At 42.1% G+C, this 26,601-nt stretch overlaps 2 protein-coding genes across 14 annotated transcripts in view; one reads left to right on the top strand and one right to left on the bottom strand.

The window, feature by feature from the left end:
- On the top strand, positions 1-15,835 carry LOC139373780 (N-acetylneuraminate (7)9-O-acetyltransferase-like). Of its 5 annotated transcripts, XM_071114761.1 has the most exons (21): positions 56-110; positions 189-249; positions 524-846; positions 2,070-2,166; positions 2,317-2,437; positions 2,772-2,816; positions 3,005-3,067; positions 3,619-3,663; positions 3,766-3,889; positions 3,997-4,211; positions 4,885-5,051; positions 5,443-5,701; positions 5,926-6,015; positions 6,150-6,269; positions 8,851-9,007; positions 9,612-9,691; positions 9,924-10,025; positions 10,578-10,718; positions 11,109-11,522; positions 12,203-12,295; positions 12,451-15,835. In XM_071114761.1, exons 3-21 carry the CDS (start codon positions 534-536, stop codon positions 12,724-12,726), a joined length of 2,922 nt encoding a protein of 973 aa, XP_070970862.1. In that variant the 5' UTR covers positions 56-110; positions 189-249; positions 524-533; the 3' UTR covers positions 12,727-15,835. The 5 variants fall into 5 exon arrangements, with proteins under 5 accessions (XP_070970866.1, XP_070970865.1, XP_070970864.1 ...); XM_071114765.1 differs by having other exon boundaries at positions 1-249; positions 11,445-11,522; XM_071114764.1 differs by having other exon boundaries at positions 23-249; positions 11,403-11,522.
- Positions 15,473-26,601, bottom strand: part of LOC139373781 (sarcoglycan, epsilon) — a 26,972-nt gene continuing 15,843 nt past the window's right edge. For 2 of the 9 annotated variants that reach the window (XM_071114770.1, XM_071114767.1), the window contains 6 exons: positions 24,824-25,038; positions 24,131-24,157; positions 23,294-23,479; positions 21,597-21,640; positions 18,988-19,031; positions 18,316-18,498 (listed from right to left, as the gene is read on the bottom strand). In XM_071114770.1, coding sequence (XP_070970871.1) covers positions 18,448-18,498; positions 18,988-19,031; positions 21,597-21,640; positions 23,294-23,479; positions 24,131-24,157; positions 24,824-25,038 — 567 coding nt within the window. In that variant the 3' untranslated portion in view covers positions 18,316-18,447. Of the gene's footprint in view, positions 18,499-18,987; positions 19,032-21,596; positions 21,641-23,293; positions 23,480-24,130; positions 24,158-24,823; positions 25,039-26,601 lie in introns of all 9 variants that reach the window. The other 7 variants (XM_071114772.1, XM_071114769.1, XM_071114771.1 and 4 more) reach the window with 5 other exon arrangements.

Here is a 26,601-nt window from a genome sequence, read left to right as displayed (position 1 = left end):
GTTTCCACTGCATGTATACTTTGTATTATGCACGAATTTAGTACATCAGGGAACATTTGGCATTATAACAATACTGCGGTTACTATGAGTTTTCGAACACAGATTCTGCGGTTAGTATGACGCCCGTTGCTCATACCTGATCCAGATCACAGTTTTTGGATTTACTGTAACATATTTTCCTATCATAGGTTCTAGGTCCATTTATAGGGAAAAAGTTGGAAGCCGTTCCTAGACTAACATCGGAAGCAAGTGAGTGCTTTGTTTTTTTATGAGTGCTTTTTGTAGTCTATCCAAGTCCTGCCTTGTTATCTCTGATCTTTATTATAGCAGATGCAGCCAATCCCCTTACTGTCTTTAAGCTGATATCAAAACCCCATGGCAATCAAGAAAGTAAAGTCACCACAATATATAGTTCCAGGAGCGGAATGATGACATACAATGAATACAATTCAAACAGCTGTCAAGAGTTTGCAGAATAAGTTTTCAGGATCCTCTAATTGTACTACTGATTGTTTTAAACCAGGTTTGCACTAATGATGGAAGATGAAAAGCATATGCAGGTGGTTGCAGTAGCAGCATCCGAGAAGCCCGCACCAGCCATGCCCCACGCAACAACAGTAGCGGAATTCGGAGTCGTGGACGCGCCGGTGTGCTCAGCCCCCTACCGCTCCGCTGCATCCCATCTGTCTGCTTGTTGTCATGGAGGAGCCAAGATGGCGTTCCTGGCCTATAGCCTAGGCAAACGGGAAATAAATCAGTATTTTAGCATTAAAAATGCTAAATTATTATCCGTCGCTGCCGTCATTCTACTCACCCTGTTTCACACCGTTTCTCGATATTATGGAGGTAAGCGACTGGCTCCCAGATATATTGTTAGCTAGCTAGCTTGACACAGACTCAACTCGGTGTTAGCGGAACTTGTAGCTAGCTAGTAAACTAAAGTTACCTTCCCCCTGGTCATTTTTGCTCACGGTATTTGCAATTGCAAGGAAACATGAATAAACGTGCAGTAGCCTGAATTAACCGAATAAAGTAGCTAACTAACATTAGCTAGCTACATTGTTTCAGTGTAGGTGTATACTGGATACAGTCATTAGCATTCGAAAGGAATCGCATCGTCGCGAACTAACCCATGTTTACATATTGTAGCCGCACACGATAACTGGCTAACTAAGTAGGTAACTTTCATGTGCATTGAAGTCTACATATATATATATATATATGACATTGGTTTAATTATACTGAACAAAAATATAAACGCAACATGTAAAGTGTTTGTTTCATGAGCTGAAATAAAACATCCCAGAAATGTTCCATATGCACAAAAAGCTAACTTCTCTCAAATTAATATGTCTAACGTTATCTGTCAGTTAACTAGCTGGCCAGTTAACTTTCACATTTCTAGCTAGCTACTATATAATTCATACTAGCTAGCTAATCAACCAACTGCACACGCGTGGCTATTAGCTACCATGCTAGTTATCATGGTTATTTACAGGAAGTTAAAATCTGTCTTATTACTGTTGGTGGATAGTTGGGATCATAAAGCAATCTATTGTAGATGGGTAGCCTATGTCTTATTAATGGTAATGATCCTGCCACAGGGGAGGCATGATCCTAACTGGACATTTTATAAGTTATTGTTTGTATCTGACTGGCAAGAATCTGCCTCCCGAAGATGCCTTGCAAACAATGGTCTTTGTTTATGGAAGGTGTGGGACACTGGGCTGTCTGTTTGTACAATGATAACAGCTGCTGTTGTCTGGCTGGCTTTGACTCCAGATGCTCTTGACTCCTCCTCTTGCCACCTGTCATCTTCTGAGTGTTTGCGTTGGTGAATTGGCAGATGGGTCTATTCAACTAGAACACAAGTTGACACCAGGAGGTGTCCTTTAATGGAAAATGTTAATAGATTAATTTGTACCGCAGGCTGCAATGCTGTCTTGGCTGAACCATGCATTGTGCACACTGCTGCATTTGAAAATGACTTGTGTAGAGGCAGCAGGTTTCATATATCCCTTTGTGTGTTTTGTTATGGCTTACTGGGATGTTCTCTGTCTTTCCCTCAGGCGGAGACACGTGTGAGTGGCTGCTGTCCAGTGGGCGGTACCTAGGAGAGACCGTATGGCAGCCCTATGGCTGTATGATGCACAAATACAAAAATACGTGAGTCACACCCATGAGGGGAATGTATAATGTGCATGTGTAAAATGTAGATGGCATCGTTAACCAAGCCCACAACCACACAATTGCAAAAAACAAATTTCAGTTGTTACTATGTGCAAGTGATTAATTAGGTTATTTTTACTCTCACAGGGAAGCAAAGAGTTGCCTTGCTGAGAAAAGGGTGGCCTTCGTTGGTGATTCTAGAATACAGCAGCTATTCTATTCATACATCCAAATAATCGATCCTGCACAAAGAGCAGATGGAAGGAAGGTAGGCTTAGTACCCCTGGCATAAAGCACACACACAAAATATTTTTTGTTTATATTCATCCCACCATGAATCTGTGAGCTTTGGGCTGAATCCTAATTTCAGATCTCTGCCCGTGACTCATTTTCCCACAAGGCTCCCATTGACATCAATACATGATTGCTCAAAGGTCAGAGTTAAGTTGGGGTTCAGCCCTAAGTGCATATAAACAATTTATATCCATTGTATTCCTGAAATGAGATGGGTAATTGCTGTACTATGTCATGATAGCAATGGTCTACTCTTAGATAGAGGGACATTGACTGTTTTATCCCCTGTTGTAATGTCTGTCCACCAGCACGAGAACATTCTCTTTGAAGACAGGAGCGCTTCAGTCAATGTGGTGAGCTATTTATCTCTCTCTGTCAACAATAGTGACGTAAAAGCCAACTATTTATTTTTTAATTTTACTCTGTAGATTCTCTATTTACATAAAAAAATATATATATATTTTTTTTAAGGCAAATGGCATGTATTTTTATTTTGGAGATTTTCCCAATAAGACTAACTGTTTGCTGTTTTGCTGATAAGGACTTCCTGTGGTATGCAGAAGTGAATAACTCTCTGAAGGAGCGCTTGATATCATGGACAAAGGTAAAGAGAAGCACATTTAATCAGCAGACCTGGGGTGTTTTCATTAGAGCACACATAGCAAAGCGTTATGCACTGAAAAACGTTTAGCAACAAAAATGAGCATTTCTTATTGGAGAGGTTTAGCTTTGTCCCTCATTTTTTCAGCCCGTTTCCTTCTGTTTGTTTTCTAGTGAATACATCCCTGGGTTTGTCAGGAGCAGATCAGAGTTCAGTCAAAAGATAAAACATTTCTAATCTGAATCACATCTTTGTTTACTCAACTTCTGTCCTCAAGTGAAAGTGTATACTGTACACGTGTGATGGTACTGAACCTGTGATTTTTAACAATGCATTTTTTTGCTTGACTGTATGCAATATGTAAGATTATAGGTATATTTAAGTGCTACTGTATAAATACTGATGTTTGATTGAATTGAGCCCTTAGAAGAGCATTCGGCTATTTCGGTTTCCCATAAACAGAAGATACAGAGCAATAGTTTTCTGCCATTTAAGGTCATTCAAAGATAACAGTTCGCTGCAAGATTTAATAGGATTTCTTGACTGTGTTGTAGGATCCTTCTATAAAACCAGATGTCGTCATCATCGGAGCTGCCACTGTGAGTGAAGGATGCTTGTCTTCCACTCTATACCACTGATTATCACATATCAGCCTGCATAGTTTAGATTCATTTCATCATTGAAATCTATCTTTCCCAAAGTGGTCCATCAAGTTGCATGGGGGCAGCAGCGAGGCGCTGCAGCAGTACAGGGCTAACCTCACAGCCATCTCCTTGCCTCTGGAACAGCTGGCTGAGGATGGGGAGGTCTACTGGGTCTTACAGGGTTAGTGCTTTACTGTTCATTCACTTGTCAGTCAGAGAGAAATGATGATAAGTGCTTTGAAAGTGAGGAATTTATATTGATTAAGCATCTCTTTCTCTCTCCTCCAGACCCTGTCCATGAGGAGGGTCTGAGTGACAACAGGAAGATGATCACTAACGAGCAGCTGGAGCTATACAACAAGGTGGTGCTCAGCACTCTGAACAGCAACAAGAAGAACTCCAAGGCCAGAGTCAGGTTCCTAGGCGCCTCACGCCAGGCTGCCATGGAAACCATCACCCAATCAGCTGACGGCCTACACCTTCCCGAGAGCACCCGGAACGTGGTAGGTGCTTAGGTGCTGACTGGCCTAGCACCTCTTCCTGCATCTGTGGGATTCAAATAACAGCTGGCTTCAGGCTAAAATGAAAACAGAAATAAAAGATGTATGGTTTGAACTAGCTTTATGCTGAAAAATAAATCAGGCTCTATGACTCTTCAAACCAACACCGTGTCAAATAACACTGTCCATCCCTTATAACTTTCATCCCTAATTTGACAGCCTCCATGTGCACCTGTATTTTCCCTAGTTAGTATACTTAACAAAAATATAAATGCAACAATTAAAAAAAAATATTTTACTGAGTTTCAGTTCATATAAGGAAATCTGTCAATTGAAATAAATTCATTAGGCCCTAATCTTTGGATTTCACATGACTGGGCAGGGGTGCAGACATGGATGGGCCTTAGAGGGCATAGGTCCACCCACTGGGAGCCAGGCCCTGCCAATCAGAGTGAGTTTTTCCCCACAAAATGGCTTTATTACAGACAAAAATACTCCTCAGCACCCCTCCCACCCCTTCTCAGATGATCCCGCAGGTGAAGCCAGATGTGAAGGTCCTGGGCTAGCGTGGTCTGTGGTGGTGAGGCCGGTTGGACGTATTGTCAAATTGTCTAAAACAACAGAGGCAGCTTATAGTAGAGAGTCTGGTCTATAATGCCCCTCTACCCTCCACCAGGCTGCCATGGTGCTGATGAACGCTGTGTGTAACAAGGTCCTGCGGCCCATCGACGGCTCCTGCTGCCAGGCCCTGCCGGCCCCCAGCCTCCTCCAGAAACTGACGGCCTGCGTCTTCCTGGGCTCAGCCCTGGTCTTCCTGGTGCTCCATGCTCTGGGCCACAACAGGTACACTGGTGGGAGGAGCTATAAGAGGATGGGCTCATTGTAATGGCTTAAATGGAACAGAGTCAAATGTGGTTTCCATATGTTTGACATGCTTGATGTGTTCCATTCATTCCATTCCAACCTTTACAATGAGCCCGTCCTCCTATAGTTCCTCCCACCACCTTCCTCTGAGGTACACACTCCCCTGTGTCTCAGTCAGTTAGAGCGTAGCGCTAGCAACACCAAGGTGGTTGGTTCAATTCCCACTGGGGCCACATACTGATGCATGGACCTGGACTATTTTGTGACCTGGATCTCAATGTGACCTCATTATATACATAAAGTTTCACTGTACTGTAAGTCGCTTCGGATAAAAGCATTTTGCTAAGTGTCGTGTAAACAAATTTAACAGGAGCTGGAAGTCCCGGCCCACGCCCCCCAACGTGGAGAGCGGCGAAGAGAAAAAGCCAGCCACGGCAGCATCTCCGCTCAACCACAAGGCTCCGTTCCAGGCCCTGTGTAAGATGGGCCTCATCATGGTCTACTTTTACCTATGTGACCGGGCCAACGTCTTCATGAAGGAGCAGAAGTTCTACACCCACTCCACCTTCTTCATCCCCCTCATCTATATGTTTGTCCTGGGGATCTTCTACAGTGAGAACAGCAAGGAGGTGAGAGGGTTTGGGATAGAATGTTTAAGGGAGTTGGGTGGAAAGTGGTGTTTTTGGGAGAGGTTTTTTTTTTGTGGGTGTAAGCATAGGCCTACATAAATTGAGAGATCTTTCTGTTTTAAAGGATTTAAAGTTGTTGTCGTTGACAGCTAAGCTCAATCGTCCGTGTCTGATCTGAGAGAAGGCTCTATCTATCTCAGGGATTTTTTCTATTTCCCATGCAGACCAAGCTGCTGAACAGAGAGCAGACTGACGAGTGGAAGGGCTGGATGCAGCTGGTCATCCTCATCTACCACATATCTGGAGCCAGCGTTGTGAGTTTCACCATTCATTGTCTTTGATTTATTGCTTTGAATATAAACTCAATTAATGATATTATAATTGCATGTTTTACTGCTATGTGTGACAAGTGAAGGGATGTGTGTTTTAAGTCAACCTTCCTTCCCAGTTCATCCCCGTGTACATGCATGTCCGTGTCCTGGTGGCAGCCTACCTCTTCCAGACAGGATACGGACACTTCTCCTTCTTCTGGCTCAAAGGGGACTTTGGATTATACAGAGTGTGCCAGGTAACCATAGGAAATGATTGGGTTTTATTAGAGTTAATAAGTAGTGGTTCCAGCAACTATACCTATTCTAAGGGACAAAACTGAATATCAAATGAACAAGTGTTGACATGTAGTGCCATAGAACAATTCACTTTGAATCAAATATCAAAACATGAAAGAAACATGGATATTTAGCCTCAACTGTATTGATCACATCTTTATAAGGAAACCCTTGATAAGAAAGATTCCGTCTGGCCAAAGCTTATCTCACACAGGTTTTTACTTTGGTTGGGCTCTGCAATATAGAGTTCCTTACCTCAAGTCACCCTCTGTGTTATCTTCAATTATAAACTTGGTGGTTTGAGCCCTAAATGCTGATTTGGCTGAAAGGCGTGGTATATCAGACCGTATACCACGGAGATGACACAACAGTTATTTTTACTCTACGTTTTACTTTATGTTGGTAACCAGTTTATACAGTGCCTTGCGAAAGTATTCGGCCCCCTTGAACTTTGCGACCTTTTGCCACATTTCAGGCTTCAAACATAAAGATATAAAACTGTATTTTTTTGTGAAGAATCAACAACAAGTGGGACACAATCATGAAGTGGAACGACATTTATTGGATATTTCAAACTTTTTTAACAAATCAAAAACTGAAAAATTGGGCGTGCAAAATTATTCAGCCCCTTTACTTTCAGTGCAGCAAACTCTCTCCAGAAGTTCAGTGAGGATCTCTGAATGATCCAATGTTGACCTAAATGACTAATGATGATAAATACAATCCGCCTGTGTGTAATCAAGTCTCCGTATAAATGCACCTGCACTGTGATAGTCTCAGAGGTCCGTCAAAAGCGCAGAGAGCATCATGAAGAACAAGGAACACACCAGGCAGGTCCGAGATACTGTTGTGAAGAAGTTTAAAGCCGGATTTGGATACAAAAAGATTTCCCAAGCTTTAAACATCCCAAGGAGCACTGTGCAAGCGATAATATTGAAATGGAAGGAGTATCAGACCACTGCAAATCTACCAAGACCTGGCCGTCCCTCTAAACTTTCAGCTCATACAAGGGGAAGACTGATCAGAGATGCAGCCAAGAGGCCCATGATCACTCTGGATGAACTGCAGAGATCTACAGCTGAGGTGGGAGACTCTGTCCATAGGACAACAATCAGTCGTATATTGCACAAATCTGGCCTTTATGGAAGAGTGGCAAGAAGAAAGCCATTTCTTAAAGATATCCATAAAAAGTGTTGTTTAAAGTTTGCCACAAGCCACCTGGGAGACACACCAAACATGTGGAAGAAGGTGCTCTGGTCAGATGAAACCAAAATTGAACTTTTTGGCAACAATGCAAAACGTTATGTTTGGCGTAAAAGCAACACAGCTCATCACCCTAAACACACCATCCCCACTGTCAAACATGGTGGTGGCAGCATCATGCTTTGGGCCTGCTTTTCTTCAGCAGGGACAGGGAAGATGGTTAAAATTGATGGGAAGATGGATGGAGCCAAATACAGGACCATTCTGGAAGAAAACCTGATGGAGTCTGCAAAAGACCTGAGACTGGGACGGAGATTTGTCTTCCAACAAGACAATGATCCAAAACATAAAGCAAAATCTACAATGGAATGGTTCAAAAATAAACATATCCAGGTGTTAGAATGGCCAAGTCAAAGTCCAGACCTGAATCCAATCGAGAATCTGTGGAAAGAACTGAAAACTGCTGTTCACAAATGCTCTCCATCCAAGCTCACTGAGCTCGAGCTGTTTTTCAAGGAGGAATGGGAAAGAATTTCAGTCTCTCGATGTGCAAAACTGATAGAGACATACCCCAAGCGACTTACAGCTGTAATCGCAGCAAAAGGTGGCGCTACAAAGTATTAACTTAAGGGGGCTGAATAATTTTGCACGCCCAATTTTTCAGTTTTTGATTTATTAAAAAAGTTTGAAATATCCAATAAATGTCGTTCCACTTCATGATTGTGTCCCACTTGTTGTTGATTCTTCACAAAAAAATACAGTTTTATATCTTTATGTTTGAAGCCTGAAATGTGGCAAAAGGTCGCAAAGTTCAAGGGGGCCGAATACTTTCGCAAGGCACTGTACATCCCAATCATTGCAAATAGAATGAACTACCAACCCATTTGGTTAGCAACTTCAGACTCTTAGAACTAACGACTGGCTTTTTCTCAGACTATTGTTTAAGGAAGGATTAAATAAAACTAATTTACTCAGTATAATGTTTTTAATAAGAACTGTTGCAATCATTTTATTAAAGCAATTAGGCCCTCGGACCCGTGACTTATCGAGAATAACTCCCTCCTAGGGGCTGTTTCCCATCCCTTGGCTTCAAACAAGAAATGCACTTAGGAGTTATTTACACGATAATTCCCAGGTTCTCATGCCTTATTGCTTAAATGTGACCACTTCCTGTGTCTGTCTACTCTGGGGTGGACAGACACAGGAAGTCTGTCCACTCCCCTAAGTGCATTTCCTCCCTTCCCCAATCCTAACTTCAACAATTAGTGGGGAGAATGCTAAACTGACCCAAGGTCAGCGTTTAGGAGCAACTTCACCCTACTCCTGTCTCTCCACAAGGTCCTGTTCCGTCTCAACTTCCTGGTGGTGGTGCTGTGTCTAGTGATGGACCGGCCGTACCAGTTCTACTACTTTGTGCCCCTGGTCACCTTCTGGTTCGTCGTCATCTACGCCACCATGGCCATGTGGCCCCAGATACTGCAGAAGAAAGCCAACGGTCAGTATGGGTCAGCCATTGTACTGGACAAGTAGCAGTGATGATGGTAGTATTGATAATTATATAAAATAGGGTTTCAAAGGTAAATATCATGAGCAGTTGTAGTGTAAGTCGTCAGTTGAAGAAGTAGATCAGATGGCCTGTCCCCCACAATCACCCGACCTCAACCCAATTGAGATGGTTTGGGATGAGTTGGACCGCAGAGTGAAGGAAAAGCAGCCAACAAGTGCTCTGTGTATGTGGGAACTCCTTCAAGACTGTTGGAAAAGCATTCCAGGTGAAGCTGGTTGAGAGAATGCCAAGAGTGCAAAGCTGTCATCAAGGCAAAGGGTGGCTACTTTTAAGAATCTCAAATATAAAATATATTTTTGGGGGTTACTAAATGATTCCTTCCATATGTGTTATTTCCTAGTTTTGATGTCTTCACTATTCTACAATGTAGAAAATAGTAAAAGTAAAGACAAACCTTTAAAGGAGTAGGTGTCCAAGCTTTTGACTGCTACTGTATATACACACAGCACATTTGTCTCTGTTAAAATTACTAGTGTTGATTTGTGAAGTAACACTCTCCAGCACTTTTTTTTTGTCATTTGTCTTTTTACAGGTAGTGGGATGTGGCACGTTGGGATTCTAGTGAAGCTGCTTGGGCTACTCTTGTTCATCTGCTTCTTTGCTTATTCACAGGTGAGTTCATCATCTGGTTTATTCACTCATTTAGAGATATTCTCATATTTAAAATGATATTAAAAAAAAATGAACTGCTATAGGTCATTTCATAAAGCGTCTCAGAGTAGGAGTGGTGTACTTGATCAGGTCTCCCCCTGCCCATGTAATCAAATTCAGATTTAATCTAAAAATCAAAACTGATCCTAAATCATCGGATGTTTAACTAACTTACTCTCTCTCTCTTTTCCAGGGGTTATTTGAGAACATTTTCTCAGTATGGCCCATCTCCAAGCTCTTTGAGCTGAATGGAAGCATTCATGAGTGGTGGTTTAGGTGGAAGCTGGATCGATTTGTAAGTAAACATTTGAACGGGTTGCTACACTCTTTGGCTCTGTTTAGACAGGCGGCCCAATTCTGATCTTTTTTTCTTCACTAATTGGTGTTTTGACCAATCAGATCAGCTCTGAAAAAGGTGTGAAAAGATTTGACATGATTGGTCAACTGACCAATTAGTGAAAAAAATATCAGAATTGGGCTGCCTGTCTAAACACAGCCTTTGAGTTGCTCTATTGTATTATATTTTCATATTAAGGTATCAAAATATCACATCTCTCTTTAGTGAGTTGTGCCAAAAACCTCTTGACTAGATGAATCTGTTGGTCGATGTTTAATGTTGAAGATCGTTCTATGGGTTGGACAGTAGACTAAGTGGTCCTGTGTGGCTCAGTTAGTAGAGCAGGGCACTTGCAACGTCAATACTTTGTGGGTTCGATTCCCACGGGGGCCACCCCTACAAAAATGTATGCACGCAGCACTAAATTGTTTTGCATAAAAGCATCTGCTAAATGTTGTTTTATTATTATTATATTAGTAATTGAATGTGTGTTTTGACTTTGTCTTTCAGGCCATTATCCATGGCATGCTGTTTGCCTTTGTCTACCTGGTACTACAGAAGTGCCAGGGCCTCTCCGAGGAGAAAGGAGAGCCTCTCTTCTCCACCAGGATCTCCAACATTCTACTCCTCATCTCTGTGTTCTCATTCATGGTAAAAGAGAACAACTTGGTGTATTTAACCATTCTTAAAGAAATAATACACTCAAACTATCTTTTAGAATTTTGTTTATTAGTCCACTGTTAATACAATCCCTAAATCATTGTGCATGTCAGCAGTACATTTTTTAAGATGGAAAACTTTCAGTAAAGAGCAGAAACTGGGATTTAAATTAAATGTCAAGAATGATGCGTTTTGTATAATTGGAGTGTGGTATTCCTTTAAACCAGTATATCGATCACCTGTTCTCGTAAAGTTACCCTCATTAACATTCACACTCTGAGGTGAAATAAATCTCAGCTGGAAGATATCTCTTAGCTGATTTACGTTGTGCTCCTTGAACACCACTCCTTTCCTAACCACTCCATGTTTCATCTGTTCAAGACCTACTCCTTTCCTACCCACTCCATGTTTCATCTGTTCCAGACCTACTCCTTTCCTACCCACTCCATGTTTAATCTGTTCCAGACCTACTCCTTTCCTACCCACTCCATGTTTCATCTTTTCCAGACCTACTCCTTTCCTACCCACTCCATGTTTAATCTGTTCCAGACCTACTCCTTTCCTACCTACTCCATGTTTAATCTGTTCCAGACCTACTCCTTTCCTACCCACTCCATGTTTAATCTGTTCCAGACCTACTCCTTTCCTACCCACTCCATGTTTCATCTGTTCCAGACCTACTCCTTTCCTACCCACTCCATGTTTCATCTGTTCCAGACCTACTCCATATGGGCCAGCAGCTGTAAAAACAAGACCGAGTGCAACGAGCTGCATCCCTACATCTCAGGACTCCAGGTAAATACAGTAGGAGGTCAGACCTTGCTTAACATTGGTCTCAGACAAAGCATTGCTCACAGTAATTTTGTCCTACACTGCTTCAATTTTCGTTATTTGTCAAGTAGTTAGCCCTTAGCTAAGGAGTTGGTGAACACCTTCTAACACTTTATGCACCTTCTACAAAGCATATTGTAATTGACACAGACATAGATTTCACCAATGTTGACATTGCCAAAGCGCCGTTAAACAATAACTAGAGAAAGCATCACCTTTGGGTAGACTAACCTTTAGGTAGGTTAAATAATGGCACCTGTGGCCTAGAGGGTTTTGTTGAAACTAGCATTTATCTTCCATAATTATCCCCTGTTAGGCTATGATATACCTAACCCAAAATAACAAGGGAGGGAGTTGCCTTCTACAATAACAGGATGGGTGTACTCTACTGTCGCCCAGCCGAAGAAGAATTAACAACGTGTCATGGGCTACACTTCATCTTTAGACATATAATGACGGTAATGTCCACTCACTATTTTGCTGCTCCCAAATGAAACAGAGCTGACGTTCCCTTGTTTCTACATATTGGATCATAATTTGTTCCAGCCCCTGTTAGCATTGGTATGCTAGCCCCCCCCCCCCCCCCCCCACCTGATACAGTTGGTCCATGTGCTGATTGGCTGGAATGTCTTTCTTCCTCTCAGATCCTAGCCTTCATCTTAATCAGGAACATTCCCGGTTACTCCCGCTCTTTATACAGCTCATTCTTCGCATGGTTCGGGAAGATCTCCTTAGAGGTAAGATGGACTCTGCTGGCAGGGATGCTGAATTTCTGTATGATACTTGTGAATTTTCTGTATGATACTTGTGAATTCAATAATTTGAATTATTGCATTGTCATGTTCTGTACCCAAACACCCTCACCCCCTCCCACTCTCTCTCCGTCCCCCAGCTGTTCATCTGCCAGTACCACATCTGGCTGGCGGCGGACACCAAGGGCATCCTGGTGCTGATCCCAGGCAACCCCTCGCTCAACATCATCATCAGCACCTTCATCTTTGTGTGCGTGGCCCACGAGATCTCTGTGATCACCAACGACCTGGCCCAGGTGGCCATCCCCAAGGACGGGGGCGCCCTGCTCAGGAGGTTGCTTGCCGCCGGGGTCTTCACCCTGGGCCTACTGCTGGTGTCCAGGAGCGTTGAAGGGAACCAAGGAGGAGGCCACTGAGGAGGGGGGCAGGTACCACAGTGGGGGAGAGGTAGATTGATTTCTAGACAGACTGACTGACTTGTTAGTCTTCCATGCCCCCAGGGTCGTATTCATTTGGCACCAAGCGGAATAAAAGGGTCTGAAAGATTGAGGGACGTCCTGTTTCATTCCATACGTCATGCCTCAATAAATACGACGGGGGTGAACAGACAGGTCAAGTTGAGGACAAGGCAATATCTCTGCTGTCTGTCTTTTGACTGCTCTGAGTACTGGGGTGAAAGTGATACACTGAAGAGGATGAAGTCCCAACGTGGGCCCACACCCCACGGAGCAGCATGGAATAAGGTTCTGACTCCTTTACTATAGACGTTTACAATAGAAGAAAAGTGAGGCAGGGGTCAGGGGTGGTGGTGGGTTCTGTTGGGGAATAATCAGAATTAGGTGGTAACATGGGTAAGATGTTTTATATTCATCATATGTTTGTAAGTTACTTCTCATCAGAATGTGTTTGTATAATACTGTGGCAGGGTTGCAGTATCTGTTCTCTGTCAAGACTAAGTTGTTTGGGCCGGAGAGAGGGGAGAGGTCAAGCGTGTATCTCTTGGCTCCACAATGTCTGTGTGCCAGTCAGTGTGTCTCTGTGATCTTGTCAAGATAGGATGGATTTGATATATGCCTGTTGATATGGAGGATTGGTTTATGGTTCTGAGTTTGAGAAAGGAGACAAAGCTGAACGATGAATTATGCCGATGCTGTCTTATCCTGTGTGTGTCTTTGCTATAAAGGAACTAAGTTGAAATGTGGAAGGGACTCTCAGAGAATTCATTGATAGACACTGAATTGATCTGAGAGTCACAGGGTTGTGATAGAGCTCATATGGACTTTGTGATAACTAACTCTGACGTATGTGTGTGGTTTGCTCTCATGATTTTTGTAAATAGAGGAAATTTCCACGACAGTTTGAAGATGTGTGGATTTTAAACTAGCTTAAAGGTCCTCATGCATGCTGTGTGGTCCGTGCAGCATTTTCCCCACCCTTAGCCAAACCATTCCCCTGTTCTCTCTCTCGCTCCATTCCTCTAGGTTAATCACACTCACAGCTGTTGGTCTAAAGCAGCTCAATCTGGGATGGACTTTTCACTGAAAGCAGAGCGAGCGCGCTCTCTCCCGCTCTCTCTCGCGCTCTTTCTCTCTGATGGTGGTAACAGTGAAGAGTGGGTAGACAAACAACGGATTTGTAGTGCTTCCCAAATGGCACCCTATTCCCTATGCAGTGCAATACTAGTGTGGCATTTAGGATGGAAAGAAACTTGTGCTGAGAGGTCATGGTCACCTAGCTCTGTTTTATTTACAGTATTAAATTATTTAAATGAAGCTGATATTTTACAGGGTTTTAGTTTTTCATTTTAATATTCAGACTATTATGACTACATTTTGTGAATGAAGTATTGCATGGGTATTTTTAGTTTTTATCACCACCTGAAAGACTAGCCAGGCCAGACAGAAGATGCACTTATGAATTTCTATCGCAGAATGTTGTTGCATTCTGGGTCTGACACAACCACTTGTCTGTGTGTAGTTTGTTGTTTCACCAACTTATCCTGGTATGTTGTAAGGAGAGGTGTAGGATGTTCTTTCTGTGTTGCTCGTTGGTCCTTCTCTTAAACCAGGCTTCTCAGAGCTACAATAGAACAGGCACTGCTTTGTACATACAGATAACTGACCAAATAAAGGAAACACTTGAGTTAGTGAGGGACAGCGTTTCCCATCAAAAAAAACATCAAATGATGGAATTTCTCATGGAAGAATGGTGTCACATCCCTCCAATAGAGTTCAAGACACTTGTAGAATCTATGCCAAGGTGCATTGAAGCTGTTCTGGTGGCTCATTGTGGCCCAACACCCTATTAAAACACTATGTTGGTGTTTCCTTCATTTTTGTCAGGTACCTGCATCTACTGTACCATGTTAGAACTTCTGACAAAGCCTACTGTCATGTGCATCAGTAGCTACCACTGTAGCCAGGCCACTGCTAATGGATGAATTCTGCACCTGACTGAATGCCTTCTACTCGCTACTGTTTTCTCTTGTCAGTTGCCATACGGCATCAGTGCCACGTTTGCATTGAAATCTGACGCGTCGTGATGCTTGATGAGGTATTTAAAAGAAGTTGAGTGAATGGAAAGTGTTGCTGTAGAATGAAAAGCAGTACTTCATGTTGAGCCTGTCATGTACCTACAGATGGGCAATATCCACCAACAGTAAAGCCTTCTTTCAGACAACACTTCTTTGTGTGTATTTTCAAATTCTGCTGTGTTAGCTAAGTTTATACACAGGAATGTTAGGAATGAATCGCTTCATATCCAGTTGTTGAATCGTTTTGATTCAATTTTGAGCCATTGGTTATAGTGGTCAATATTCGACACCCCTTAAATGTGTAAATTAACTGCTTAAAGCTTGATGTTAAGGCAACGTTGCAAATATTGTAAGTGTACATTAAGATGGAAAATTTATTTTTTTTTCTTTAGAATTTTATCTGTAAATATTCTGTGCCATAGAAGGTTAATGGACTTGGGTGTACACTGTTGATTTACTTCAGGTTCATCTAGCTTCTCAATCAAATGAAATCAAAAGTCTTAGCACTAGGGGTTATTCAGATGACTATGTGCATCCCAAAGGGCACCCTATTCCCTATGTAATACACTACTTTTGATCGGGGTCCATAGGGACATACCTATTTGCTTGTAAACTCAAAACATGACACATTTTGATGAATTGATTTATTAATGAAGAATGTTGGCAAAAGGATGGCAATTATACAGAATCTTGTTCAGTGTCAACCTGTTTTTCCATCTGAGAAACATTTTGATAGGCAAACAAAATCTATTTTGATTTACAGTATTTTGATTTTCTATATGTTATTCACTATTGGGGATATATCTTTTTAAATTGGTTTTGGTTCAAATTGAAAGAAGCAACAACTAGGTTAACCCCAGAGCCTCAATAGATGTTTTATGTACATTTATATTATTTTGTGACATTTTAATGTGAGTTGTACCCATTTCATTTATAGATACTTTTTATTTGTATTCTACATTGTCAATAATACAAACCTTCCTAAAAATCTTGTCTGACTTCTTTGTCCCTTCCTTGTCAAAACAGTGAGGGCCAGTTTCCCAGACACAGGTTAAGCCTCGTCCTGGACTGAAATAATGCTCAATGGAGATTTTCCATAGTGTTAATGCAGAGATAAAAAAAACACAAAGTTGCCCTCAGGTGAACACCAGCAAGAAAGTGCATGTGAGGCAGACTAAAAATGTCATGGCGACGGACAGTGGTGGCTGAGCTGGAAGAGACGGGTCCAGTGGTAGAAGATGTTTGCCGTTTTATGTCCCACCAAGGATGAGCGGGATTAAGGAAGTAACTAATGCAACAACCTGGAGAGATTCAAAACTTTACAAACTTTCAAAAATGTACATTATTCTACAATATTCTTGCAACCATTAGAATGAGAGATATTGAGATGTATATCTTCCCAGCTATGCAGATTTTGCTGTGATGAGGCAGGTATTAGATTATTTAGTTTGGTACTGTCCAGCTGTAGCTCGTTTTTGGTTACAGGTCCAGGAATGGCTGAAGAATTGCAACATTTACCTAGAACTAACGCTGCAGATAGCAATACTGGGTGATTTGAAAAGTCACAGTCAATCGATCAATAATCATTTTAGCCAAACATTTTCTTTTAAAGCTATGAGAATAGAAAGGTTCAGTTCTTTCGTGAAGCATCACAGCACAGTTGAAAAATAATATGGCGAATAGAAATGCAAAATGGATGGTGTTAAGAGCAAGATGGGAGGGGTTGAATGGAGCTGAAGGGTGGGACTAATAACAAGATAACCAATGTAAAACATACGGGGTCTGTAAAATGTATATACTTTGTGAAATAGCAGTTACAAATAGAAACCAAACTGGATGGACATCACAAATAGAGGAAGGCCAGGCCTAAAAACAAACCAAATATAATTTCTGTGAAATGTGTTTGTATGTATAAACTGAAGGTAGATTTGTTTATTAGTTTACTCCAATTGGGGAGGGGTGGTAGGGTTTGTGGGGAATAATAAAGGTATATTCTAAAAACAAAATGAATGTGTGTGAATATAAAAACATATCTGGGGGATTGGAAATGATGCAGACAATACATTGATGGAAGCAACAACCTATCTGCAATATTAAAGCTCATCCAACCCCTGAAAACAAATGCCCCGGGGAGAGCGAGTGGGCCCTTCTGACCTTCCACAGATGGGCTGAACAGATTACTATAATGCGTGTGCTGGGGGCCTGGTGCTACAGTTGCAGCCGGTGAACACAATTGACAGCAAATTTAAACAAAATGTATTTTTACTGTTATATGACAGAAAATTAGCATTTACATTTTTATTTGATTGGACTTGACGATCGTCTCTGTCCATCTCCGTTTCTCTCTAAAGATGAGCATTGTGCATGGAAAGTAAAATACTAACATGATATTGTTAATGGCATCATATCATTTCTAGAACATATGCACAAAATATTTCAAAATATCCTATGAATGTAGCATTTGTTATTCACACACAGTCGACTACTGATAAATGCAGCTGTTTAGGATTGTGGTGACCGTATGCATTAAATAAGAGCACACAGTTATGAGTGTAATTGAATTGGGACTGCACTTAATCAGCTTGCTCTCATACTAAGTGCACTTATCATGAGTTTACTGTACTCTGCACCACTCGCTCACATACATAAGGGCACACTGACGGACACTAGCGTCGAGTATGAACACACTGCTGGGGCATGCAGATTGTGACAGACGTAGTGTCTCTGGGCCCTGGTCAGAAGTTGTGCAGGAAATTGGGTATAGAGCCCCACAATGGAGGTGTCATAATACCCATAAAACCTAACGGTCAAAAGGGGTGATGGTTCCAATCCTTTTGCTACCATTCATTTTTCCCATATGGGATTTTCAAAACACTTTAAATAAGGACTGTTTCATGTAGACTTTCCCTGGTGTGACATTTTGATAACCAATTAAATCTCTCTAGGATAAGGTGACTTTTATCAATATATTTGGCTCTACTCTCAGATTTGAAAATGCTAATTTGGGTCAACGTAGACATAATGCAAAACTACAAATCCCTGCAAGCTCCTGCATGTCATCTCTAGCTGACACCTTTACTAACAGGTATTGTTTTAATGTAAAACTTCCACAAGACAGTTCACAGAATTGTCCATTTACTACATTTAGCTAACATTAGATTGTTAATCCAGAGATTCTTACCTTTGCCTCAATTCGGCATTCTCTTCCAGATCATCATGACATTTATAGTTCTTTATGACACCCACATTAGCAGCTAATTAGCATTTCATTTGGGGGGGGGGGGGGGGGGGTAAATCCAAGCAAATTTATGGGAAAAAGTCACCTTGTCCTAGAGAGATTTACACGGTTATCAACACGTCACACCAGGGTAAGCCTACATGAAACACAGCCCTTATTATAAGTGTTTTTAAAATCCCCTATGGGAAAAATGAATGGTGGATAAACGATTGGAACCGTTTCCCTATTTGACCGCTAGGTTTGATGTCTACTATGACTCATACTGTGGTACTCTATTTAGGATGTAGACATAGAAAAACACTTGGCTTAAAGGGACACAGACAGACAGAAAGCAGCTCCACCACTGTCTCTTGGGCTTCTCTCTTGTCACAAGTTCAGTGCTTCAGCCACTTTCCTCTCCTCAGGAATACCATTTACCTAGAATGGAGAATAAAATGACCTTACTCAAGCATATTGCATCATATAATTGATCTTGATCTAATATAAATATCGATTTTTTACAGGTTCTGAGACTGAATATTTTAACAATGGGAATATGGTAACTACATTTGAACTACTTTACTACTGTGGAAAGTAGAGGGCACTCAACCAACAAAAGTCGAGGTGCAACCAAAAAATATGATCATCATTGAAAAGGAAAAGGGGCAACGCTCGCTCTACATTAATAACCTTTCATTTTATTTAAACAATTGTTAAAATCTTGACGCTTCAGCCATTGATGAAGTCCGAAACATCAATCTTTTAATAGTTGTTTAAATAAAATGATTTTAATGGTGAGCGAGCGCTGCACATTCTCCATTTCAACTTGTTTACTAATGTCATATGAAGTACAAAGTAAAATAGTCTCTTATATAGTTGGCAATGATAAAATTATACATCGAAGCAAAGGCAGACCAGCATACTTACCTCCAGTCTCCGAAATGTTGACATACAATAATTATCTCTATCTCCTTTGTTAGCAATAAAATGAACAGACAGAGCAGTGAGTTAGACTGAGCAATGAGTTAGACTGAGCAGGGAGTTAGACTGAGCAGTGAGTTAGACTGAGCAGTGAGTTAGACTGAGCAGTGAGTTAGACTGAGCAGGGAGTTAGACTGAGCAGTGAGTTAGACTGAGCAGGGAGTTAGACTGAGCAGGGAGTTAGACTGAGCAGGGAGTTAGACTGAGCAGAGAGTTAGACTGAGCAGAGGGCTCTCTTGCAGTTCATTGACATGCACACAAGGAGGAGCTAAAGTCTAGTTAGACACAGTAACTACAGAAGTGTAGGTGGGGTAAAGAATGAACAAAAATCTAAACGCAACATACAACAATGTCAAAGATTTTAATTAGTTACAGTTCATATAAGGAAATCAGTCAATTGAAATAAATAAATTAGGCCCTAATCTATGGATTTCACATGACAGGGGCATGGATCAGCAAACCAGTCAGTATCTGGTGTGACCACCATTTGCCCATTGCAATGTGACACATCTCCTTTGCATAACGTTGATCAGGCTGTTGATTATGGTCTGTGGAATGTTGTCCCACTCCTCTTCAATGGCTGTACAAAGTTGCTGGATATTGGCAGGAACTGGAACACGCTGTCGTACATGTCGACCCAGAGCATCCCAAACATGCTCAATGGGTGGTGCGTATCTGGTGAGTATGCAGGCCATGGGATGAACTGGGACATTTTCAACTTCCAGGAATTGTGTACAGATCCTTGCAGGGCCGTGCATTATCATTCTGAAACATGAGGTGATGGCGGTGGATGAGCTGCATGGCAATGAGCCTCAGGATCTTGTCACAGTATCTCTGTGCATTCAAATTGCCATCGATAAAATGCAATTGTGTTTGTTGTCCATAGCTTATGCCTGCCTGCCCATACCACAACCCCACTGCCACCATGGGGCACTCTGTTCACAACGCTGACATCAGCAAACCGCTCGCCCACACGACACCATACTGCCCGGTACAGTTGAAACCAGGATTCATCCATGAAGAGGACACTTCTCCAGCGTGCCAGTGGCCATCAAAGGTGAGCATTTGCCCACTGAAGTCAGTTACGACGCTGAACTGCAGTCAGGTCAAAACCCTTGTGAGGTCGACGAGCATGCAGATAAGCTACCCTGCGACAGTTTCTGACAATTTGTTTCAACAGCTGTCGGGGTGGCCGGTCTAAGACGATCCAGCAGGTGAAGAAGCCAGATGTGGAGATCCTGAGCTGGCGTGGTTACACATGGTCTGCGGTTGTGAGGCTGGTTGTAAGTACTGCCAAATTCTTAAAAATGGCGTTGGAGGCGGCTTATGGTAGAGAAATGAACATTCAATGCTCTGGCAACAGCTCTGGTGGACATTCCTGCAGTCAGCATACTAATTGCACGCTCACTAAAAACTTGAAACATCTGTGGCATTGTGTTGTGTGACAAAACTGATAATTTTAGAGTGGCCTTTTATTGTGCCCAGTGCACCTGTATAATGATCATGCTGTTTAATCAGCTTCTTGATATGCCACACCTGTCAGGTGGATGGATTATATTGGCAAAGGAAAAATGCTCACTAACATTGGTGTAAACACATTTGTGCACAAAATGTGAGAAATAAGCTTTTTGTGCGTATGGAACATTTCTGGAATCTTTTATTTCAGCTCATAAAACATGGAACCAACACTTTACATGTTGAGTTTATCTTGTTGTTCAGTATAGTTTGGAAAGGAGCAAATGTAGGCTAGAAATAGTATTCTGACATCAGACAACCCAAGGACACACATTGTATGTAATACAACTTTCTACATCCCTTTAGGGAAATGAGGACCTACTTCAACAGAGAGGAAAATCATTACTGCAATATCTATGCAGACTCTCAGATCAGAAATAACCCCATATGTTTTAACTCATCACATTTATATTTCTGTAGTGTGTTTGGTTGATCTGGATAAAAAGATAAAAGACAACTAAGACAAACTCAAATTGATTCATAGGCCTATTACATCATATCAAATGGATTCACACATGATATGTAAGATACTATTAACATGGACCATCAAGCTATTTGATTCTCTATTTCAGTTCACTTGGGGGTATGTGAAACAACTGTGTAAAAACTAATTTGATGAATCTGACCTTATTGTCATTACCTCAATAAAAGTTACAGCACAAGAATATGTGAAATCAGGTAATGGGATGTGGTCATAGTCGATAATAATCTAGAGCCGCTAGCGTTCGCTCTTACCAGTCCGTTAGCGGATATCGAAGGTTAGTCACGTAACCACTGTTCTAGTAACTAAACAACACATTCATCTGACTGAGGAAAACACAACACATGCATTCAGAATATTGCAGCGAGCCGCCAATTAAGTTGCAGAAAGACGAATGCGTCTCGCGAGACGTGCAATGACTATGCCTGGCCTAGATGATTGAGAATGATCATGATTAAGTCCACGGTGTCATGTTACTCAGCGAGAGACCTTAATGTATCATTTTCATTGGTTCAAGAGATAATAAAATAATCATCCTAAAGCAGGAGTCAATACTAACCTGATGGCTGTTGCTGTGGTATCTGAATCTGGTTCTGCAGGTTTCTGAAATTAGAGAACATCTGATTATTAGAGCATTAAACGTTGTATAGCATTGTCTAGAGTCTAAGCCAATTTGACAAAACTCTCACTCATGTTTTTGCTTAGTACAAACTTTATTAGGACAGCATTGTGTGTGTGTGTGTGAGAGAGAGAGAGAGAGAGAGAGAGAAAGGGAGAGCAAGAAAGAGAGAGTGAGAGAGAGACAGAGAAAGGGAGCGCAAGAAAGAGAGTGAGAGAGAGAGAGAGAGACAGAGAAAGGGAGAGCAAGAAAGAGAGAGTGAGAGAGAGAGACAGAGAAGGGGAGCGCAAGAAAGAGAAAGTGAGAGAGAGCAAGAGAGAGAGAAAGTGAGTGCAAGAAAGAGAAAGTGAGAGAGAGCAAGAGAGAGAGAAAGTGAGTGCAAGAAAGAGAGAGAGAGAGAGAGAGAGAGAGAGAGAGAGAGAGAGAGAGAGAGAGAGAGAGAGAGAGAGAGAGAGAGAGAGAGAGAGCAATAAAGAGACAATGAGAGAGAGACATCCAGATCTCAGAGAATTAGACCAAATTTCTCAATTGGTACAAAATATATAGAGTACTGCAGACACTACAATTACTTAGGTTTAAAAATAAGCTCAACTGGACACCTTAATGATGCACTGAATTAACTGAGAGGGAAAACACACAGGGCATTCTGCGCCATTAAAAAAACAATTCCTATTGAAATACCTATTCAAATTTGGCTAAAACTAATTGAATGTGTCATTGAACCAATTGCACTGTATGGCAGTGAGGTGTGGGGTCCCCTTGTAAAACAAGATTTCCCCCAATGGGACAAACACCCCATTGAAACCCTGCATGCAGAGTTCTGTAAGATTCTCCTACATGTCCTGAGGAAAACTACAATCCACTAATAATGAAAACTCAAAAAAGAGCAGTTAAGTTTTGGAAAATACAGTGACCCCTCTCATATCATTACCAAGCCCTGCAATACCAAGAGCTGAGTAAAGAAAAGAGTCCCCTCATCAGCTGGTCCTGGGGCTGAGATCACAAACCTGTTCTACTAACACACTGAAGCCTCAGGACCAGAACATCCAATCAATCAGATCAAAACAAATTACAACACAGTCAAAACAAAACTACATTATTTACATGACTTATTGGGAAACACAAGCACAAAGCAAAATGCAGTGCTATCTGGCCCTAAACCGACACCGTGGCAAACTATTTTACCATGGTTACTGATCAAAACCTTGACAAAGTACAGGCTCAGTGAGCACAGCCTTGCCATTGAGAAGGGTAGACAGGAAAACCTGGCTCCCTGTAGAGGAAAGGCTGTACTACCACTGCACCACAGCAGAACCTGAGACAGAGCTGCATTTCCTGACAAAATGTCAAAAATATCAAACAATTAGAGAGTGTCGCTTCCCCAAATTTGAAACCCTTATTCAAGGTTTCAAAGACCTCTCTTATGATAATAGGCTGCCTGTCCTGTTGGGGGAGGACGCAGAGAGCTGTGGGTTGGCAGCGCACTACATTGCTGCCTGCCATAAGAGAGAGAAAGAGAGATAGATAATGAGAGAAAGAGACAGAGATGGTGCCAGAAGGAAAGAGATTGTGTGCATCTGTTCTTCTATGTGTTTATGTCCCTGCATGTGTGTCTGTAAACTCCAGCCAGGACTCACGTCTGTGTCTGCATCAGCGGCATGCTGGTTGTCTCGTAGTTGTCTGGGTGTATGGGGGGCACCACCTCCCCACTTTGGCTGAAGACAGGCAGGGTGGAGAGGGGCCAGGAGATCTCCCTGTTCTTAGACATGCTCCGCAGCTCCTTGGTCGACTTTTGGATGGAGCTGTGATGTACTAACTGGATACTGAGGAGAGAAGAGACGGACAGACAAATACACCATAAATGGACCATCTGAGCTCTTACCATCTCAGTCAACAGGCACACTCTTGTGTACTGTACATACCTGCATTAAGGAATACATAAGAACATAGGAAATATTTTGACAGCATTTGGTGTGTTTCTTCTTGGTAGGAGGAAACTGTGTTGTGTTGTTACTATTGGTAATTTGCCATCTGCTGAGTCTAGAGGAGGTTGTTTGAGAGTATTTCTCCTCTCCCTTTCATACTCTCTTCCCCCCTCCATCTCTCTGTCTCTCCCCCCCCTCCCTCTCTCTCTAAACAAACCTGGCCTGAGGTTTCCCTGCTTCAGTTACAGAACTATAGACGTTCCCCTTCTATACTCAACCATTAGAGGTGGTGAACCAATATCTGACCCTGGATCTGTGGTTAAGATCAACTTCCTTTTTTAACATGCCCCTTGCAGCTTTGAGCAGCTAATTGGATGATGGTATGTAAACACACAGATGACAGTATGGATGGACATGAGCATGTCACCATGGCGATTTGAAAGCAAAAGGTGAAAGGGGAAACCAACTGAAAGATCGGGGGTTCAAAGAAGAACCAAAACAGATCAAACTCAAAAGAAAAGAGAAACACAGGAGAGGATAAACACTTACTCTGGTGTTTGCATGTTTCTTTTATCCCTAGAAACAAAACAAAATGAATGAATTAAATACTAATATTAATAGTTAAAAGACATTCACACTGAAGTGAATGGAGAGTACGTGGCATTGGATGGATGGATGGATGGATGAATGGTAGAAGCGAACAGTACTGCATGGACACACTGAGTGGTGGGGGGTTGGAGGGGACAGTCTCCCAGCCTGTAAATGGGGGTGGGGGGTTGGAGGAGCAATATAATGGTTGATTGACCATCTATGTCATGATGATTGTGCTAATAACCATCAAAATGAGTATGAGAAATGGATCTGAGACAGAACAGTGTAACGTATGGAGAACATGCATGGACCATAAAACTGGATGGTTATTGACAAGCTGCGCTTCCAGAATATTTCACCTCTTGACGTCCATCTATAGTGGCTCAGTAGCATAACTAAACATCCCTTAACTCCCACTGAGGGTCACTGACACTGCACTCAGACTAATCAGTCTATCCCTCAGGATCTGAGAAGTCCAACTGTAAACGTGTATCTCCTCAACTCACATCAAAACAACACTATACTTTTGGTTCCATCTCCTCTTTAAAAGTGTAGACCTAAATGTGTGTTTAGTGTGTGTGTGTGTTGTGTCTGCATGTGTTTTAGTCTCTGTGTGTCTCTTTCTGTCAGAAGTGAAAGCTGCACACTTACACCCCTTCTCGCCGGCAGCACATGGAGTAACCCAGGATGGTGAAGAGGACCATGGCCACGGCCGAGGGCACTGCCAACGTGATGAGGAAGTCGGCAAAGAAGTCCCTGCTCTTCAGAGACTCTGATGGGGGGTTGTACTCCCCGATGTCAGGCAGAACCCCTGTACCTGGGTCCGGACGGTTACTGTGGATCGTGACCACCTTGGTGATGTCCACCTGGAGAAGAGAGAGGTTCAATCAGTACTTCATTTACTATAGATATTAGGGTGGCAAAATTCCATTAATTTCCCCAAAATGCTGAATTTTTCCAGAAATCCCGGTTGGAGCGTTCCCAGGTTTCCTGCTTATTCCCTCCTGATTCCAGTAATGTTCCAACATGACCCCAAAATATATATAGTATTAGCAGGGTGGCTGGGAAAATACATTGAACAAAAATATAAACGCAACATATAAAGTGTGGGTCCCATGTTTCATGAGTTAAATAAAGATCCCAAAAATGTTCCATACGCATAAAAAGCTTATTTCTCTCAAATTTTGTACACAAATTTGTTTACATCCCTGCTAGTGAGTATTTCTCCTTTGCCTAGATAATCCATCCACCTGACAGCTGTGGCATATCAAGAAGCGGAATAAACAGCATGATCATTACTCAGGTGCACCTTGTGCTGGGTACAATAAAAGGCCACACTAAAATATGCAATTTTGTCACACAACACAATGCCACAGATGTCTCACGTTTTGAGGGAGTGCGCAATTGGCATGCTGACTGCAGGAATGTCCACCAGAGCTGTTGCCAGAGAATTTAATGTTTATTTCTCTACCATAAGCCACCTCCAACGTCATTTTAGAGAATTTGGCAGTACACCCAACCGGCCTCACAACCGCAGACCACGTGTATGGCGTCGTGTGGGCGAGTGGTTTGCTGATGTCAACATTGTGAACAAAGTGCCCCATTGGGGTGGTGGGGTTATGGTATGGGCAGTCATAAGCTTCAGACAATTGCATTTTATCAATGGCAATTTGAATGCACAGAGATACAGTGACGAGATCCTGAGGCCCATTGTCGTGCCATTCATCTGCTGCCATCACCTCATGTTTCAGCATGATAATTCACAGCCCCATGATGCAAGGATATGTACACAATTCCTGGATGCTGAAAATGTCCCAGTTTTTCCATGGCCTGCATACTCACCAGACATGTCACCCCTTGAGCATGTTTGGAATGCTCTGGATCGACATGTACGACAGCGTGTTCCAGTTCCCGCCAATATCCAGCAACTTCACACAGCCATTGAAGAGGAGTGGGACAACATTCCACTGGCCACAATCAACAGCCTGATCAACTCTATGTGAAGGAGATGTGTCGTGCTGCATGAGGCAAATGGTGGTCACACCAGATACTGACTGGTTTTCTGATCCACGCCCCCTACCTTTTTTCTTTAAAGGTATCTGTGAACAAGTGAACAACAGATGCATATTATATAGATTTAGTTATTTTTTTACCTTTATTTAACTCTGCAAGTCAGTTAAGAAACATTTTTATTTACAATGATGGCCTACACCGGCCAAACCCGGACGACACTGGGCCAATTGTGCGCCGTCCTATGGGACTCCCAATCACAGCTGGTTGTGATACAGCCTGGATATGTGTATTCCCAGTCATAGATTTGGGCCTAATGAATTTATTTCAATTGACTTTCTTTATATGAACTGTAACTCAGTAAAATATTTTAAATTGTTGCGTTTATATCTTTGTTCAGTTTACATGTCTAAATGTCA

This window comes from Oncorhynchus clarkii, chromosome 18 (assembly GCF_045791955.1).
Source record: "Oncorhynchus clarkii lewisi isolate Uvic-CL-2024 chromosome 18, UVic_Ocla_1.0, whole genome shotgun sequence".
Taxonomy (NCBI): domain Eukaryota; kingdom Metazoa; phylum Chordata; class Actinopteri; order Salmoniformes; family Salmonidae; genus Oncorhynchus; species Oncorhynchus clarkii.
The sequence above is the reverse complement of the archived record's forward strand: the minus strand, read 5'-3'. Positions and strand labels throughout refer to the sequence as shown.

Coding starts and splice junctions, on each gene's coding strand:
- LOC139373780 (XM_071114761.1), top strand. CDS start 534: ATGATGGAAGATGAAAAGCATATGCAGGTGGTTGCAGTAGCAGCATCC. Junction 847..2,069: donor CGTTTCTCGATATTATGGAG/GTAAGCGACTGG, acceptor TCTTTCCCTCAG/GCGGAGACACGTGTGAGTGG. Junction 9,692..9,923: donor GCTTCTTTGCTTATTCACAG/GTGAGTTCATCA, acceptor TCTCTTTTCCAG/GGGTTATTTGAGAACATTTT.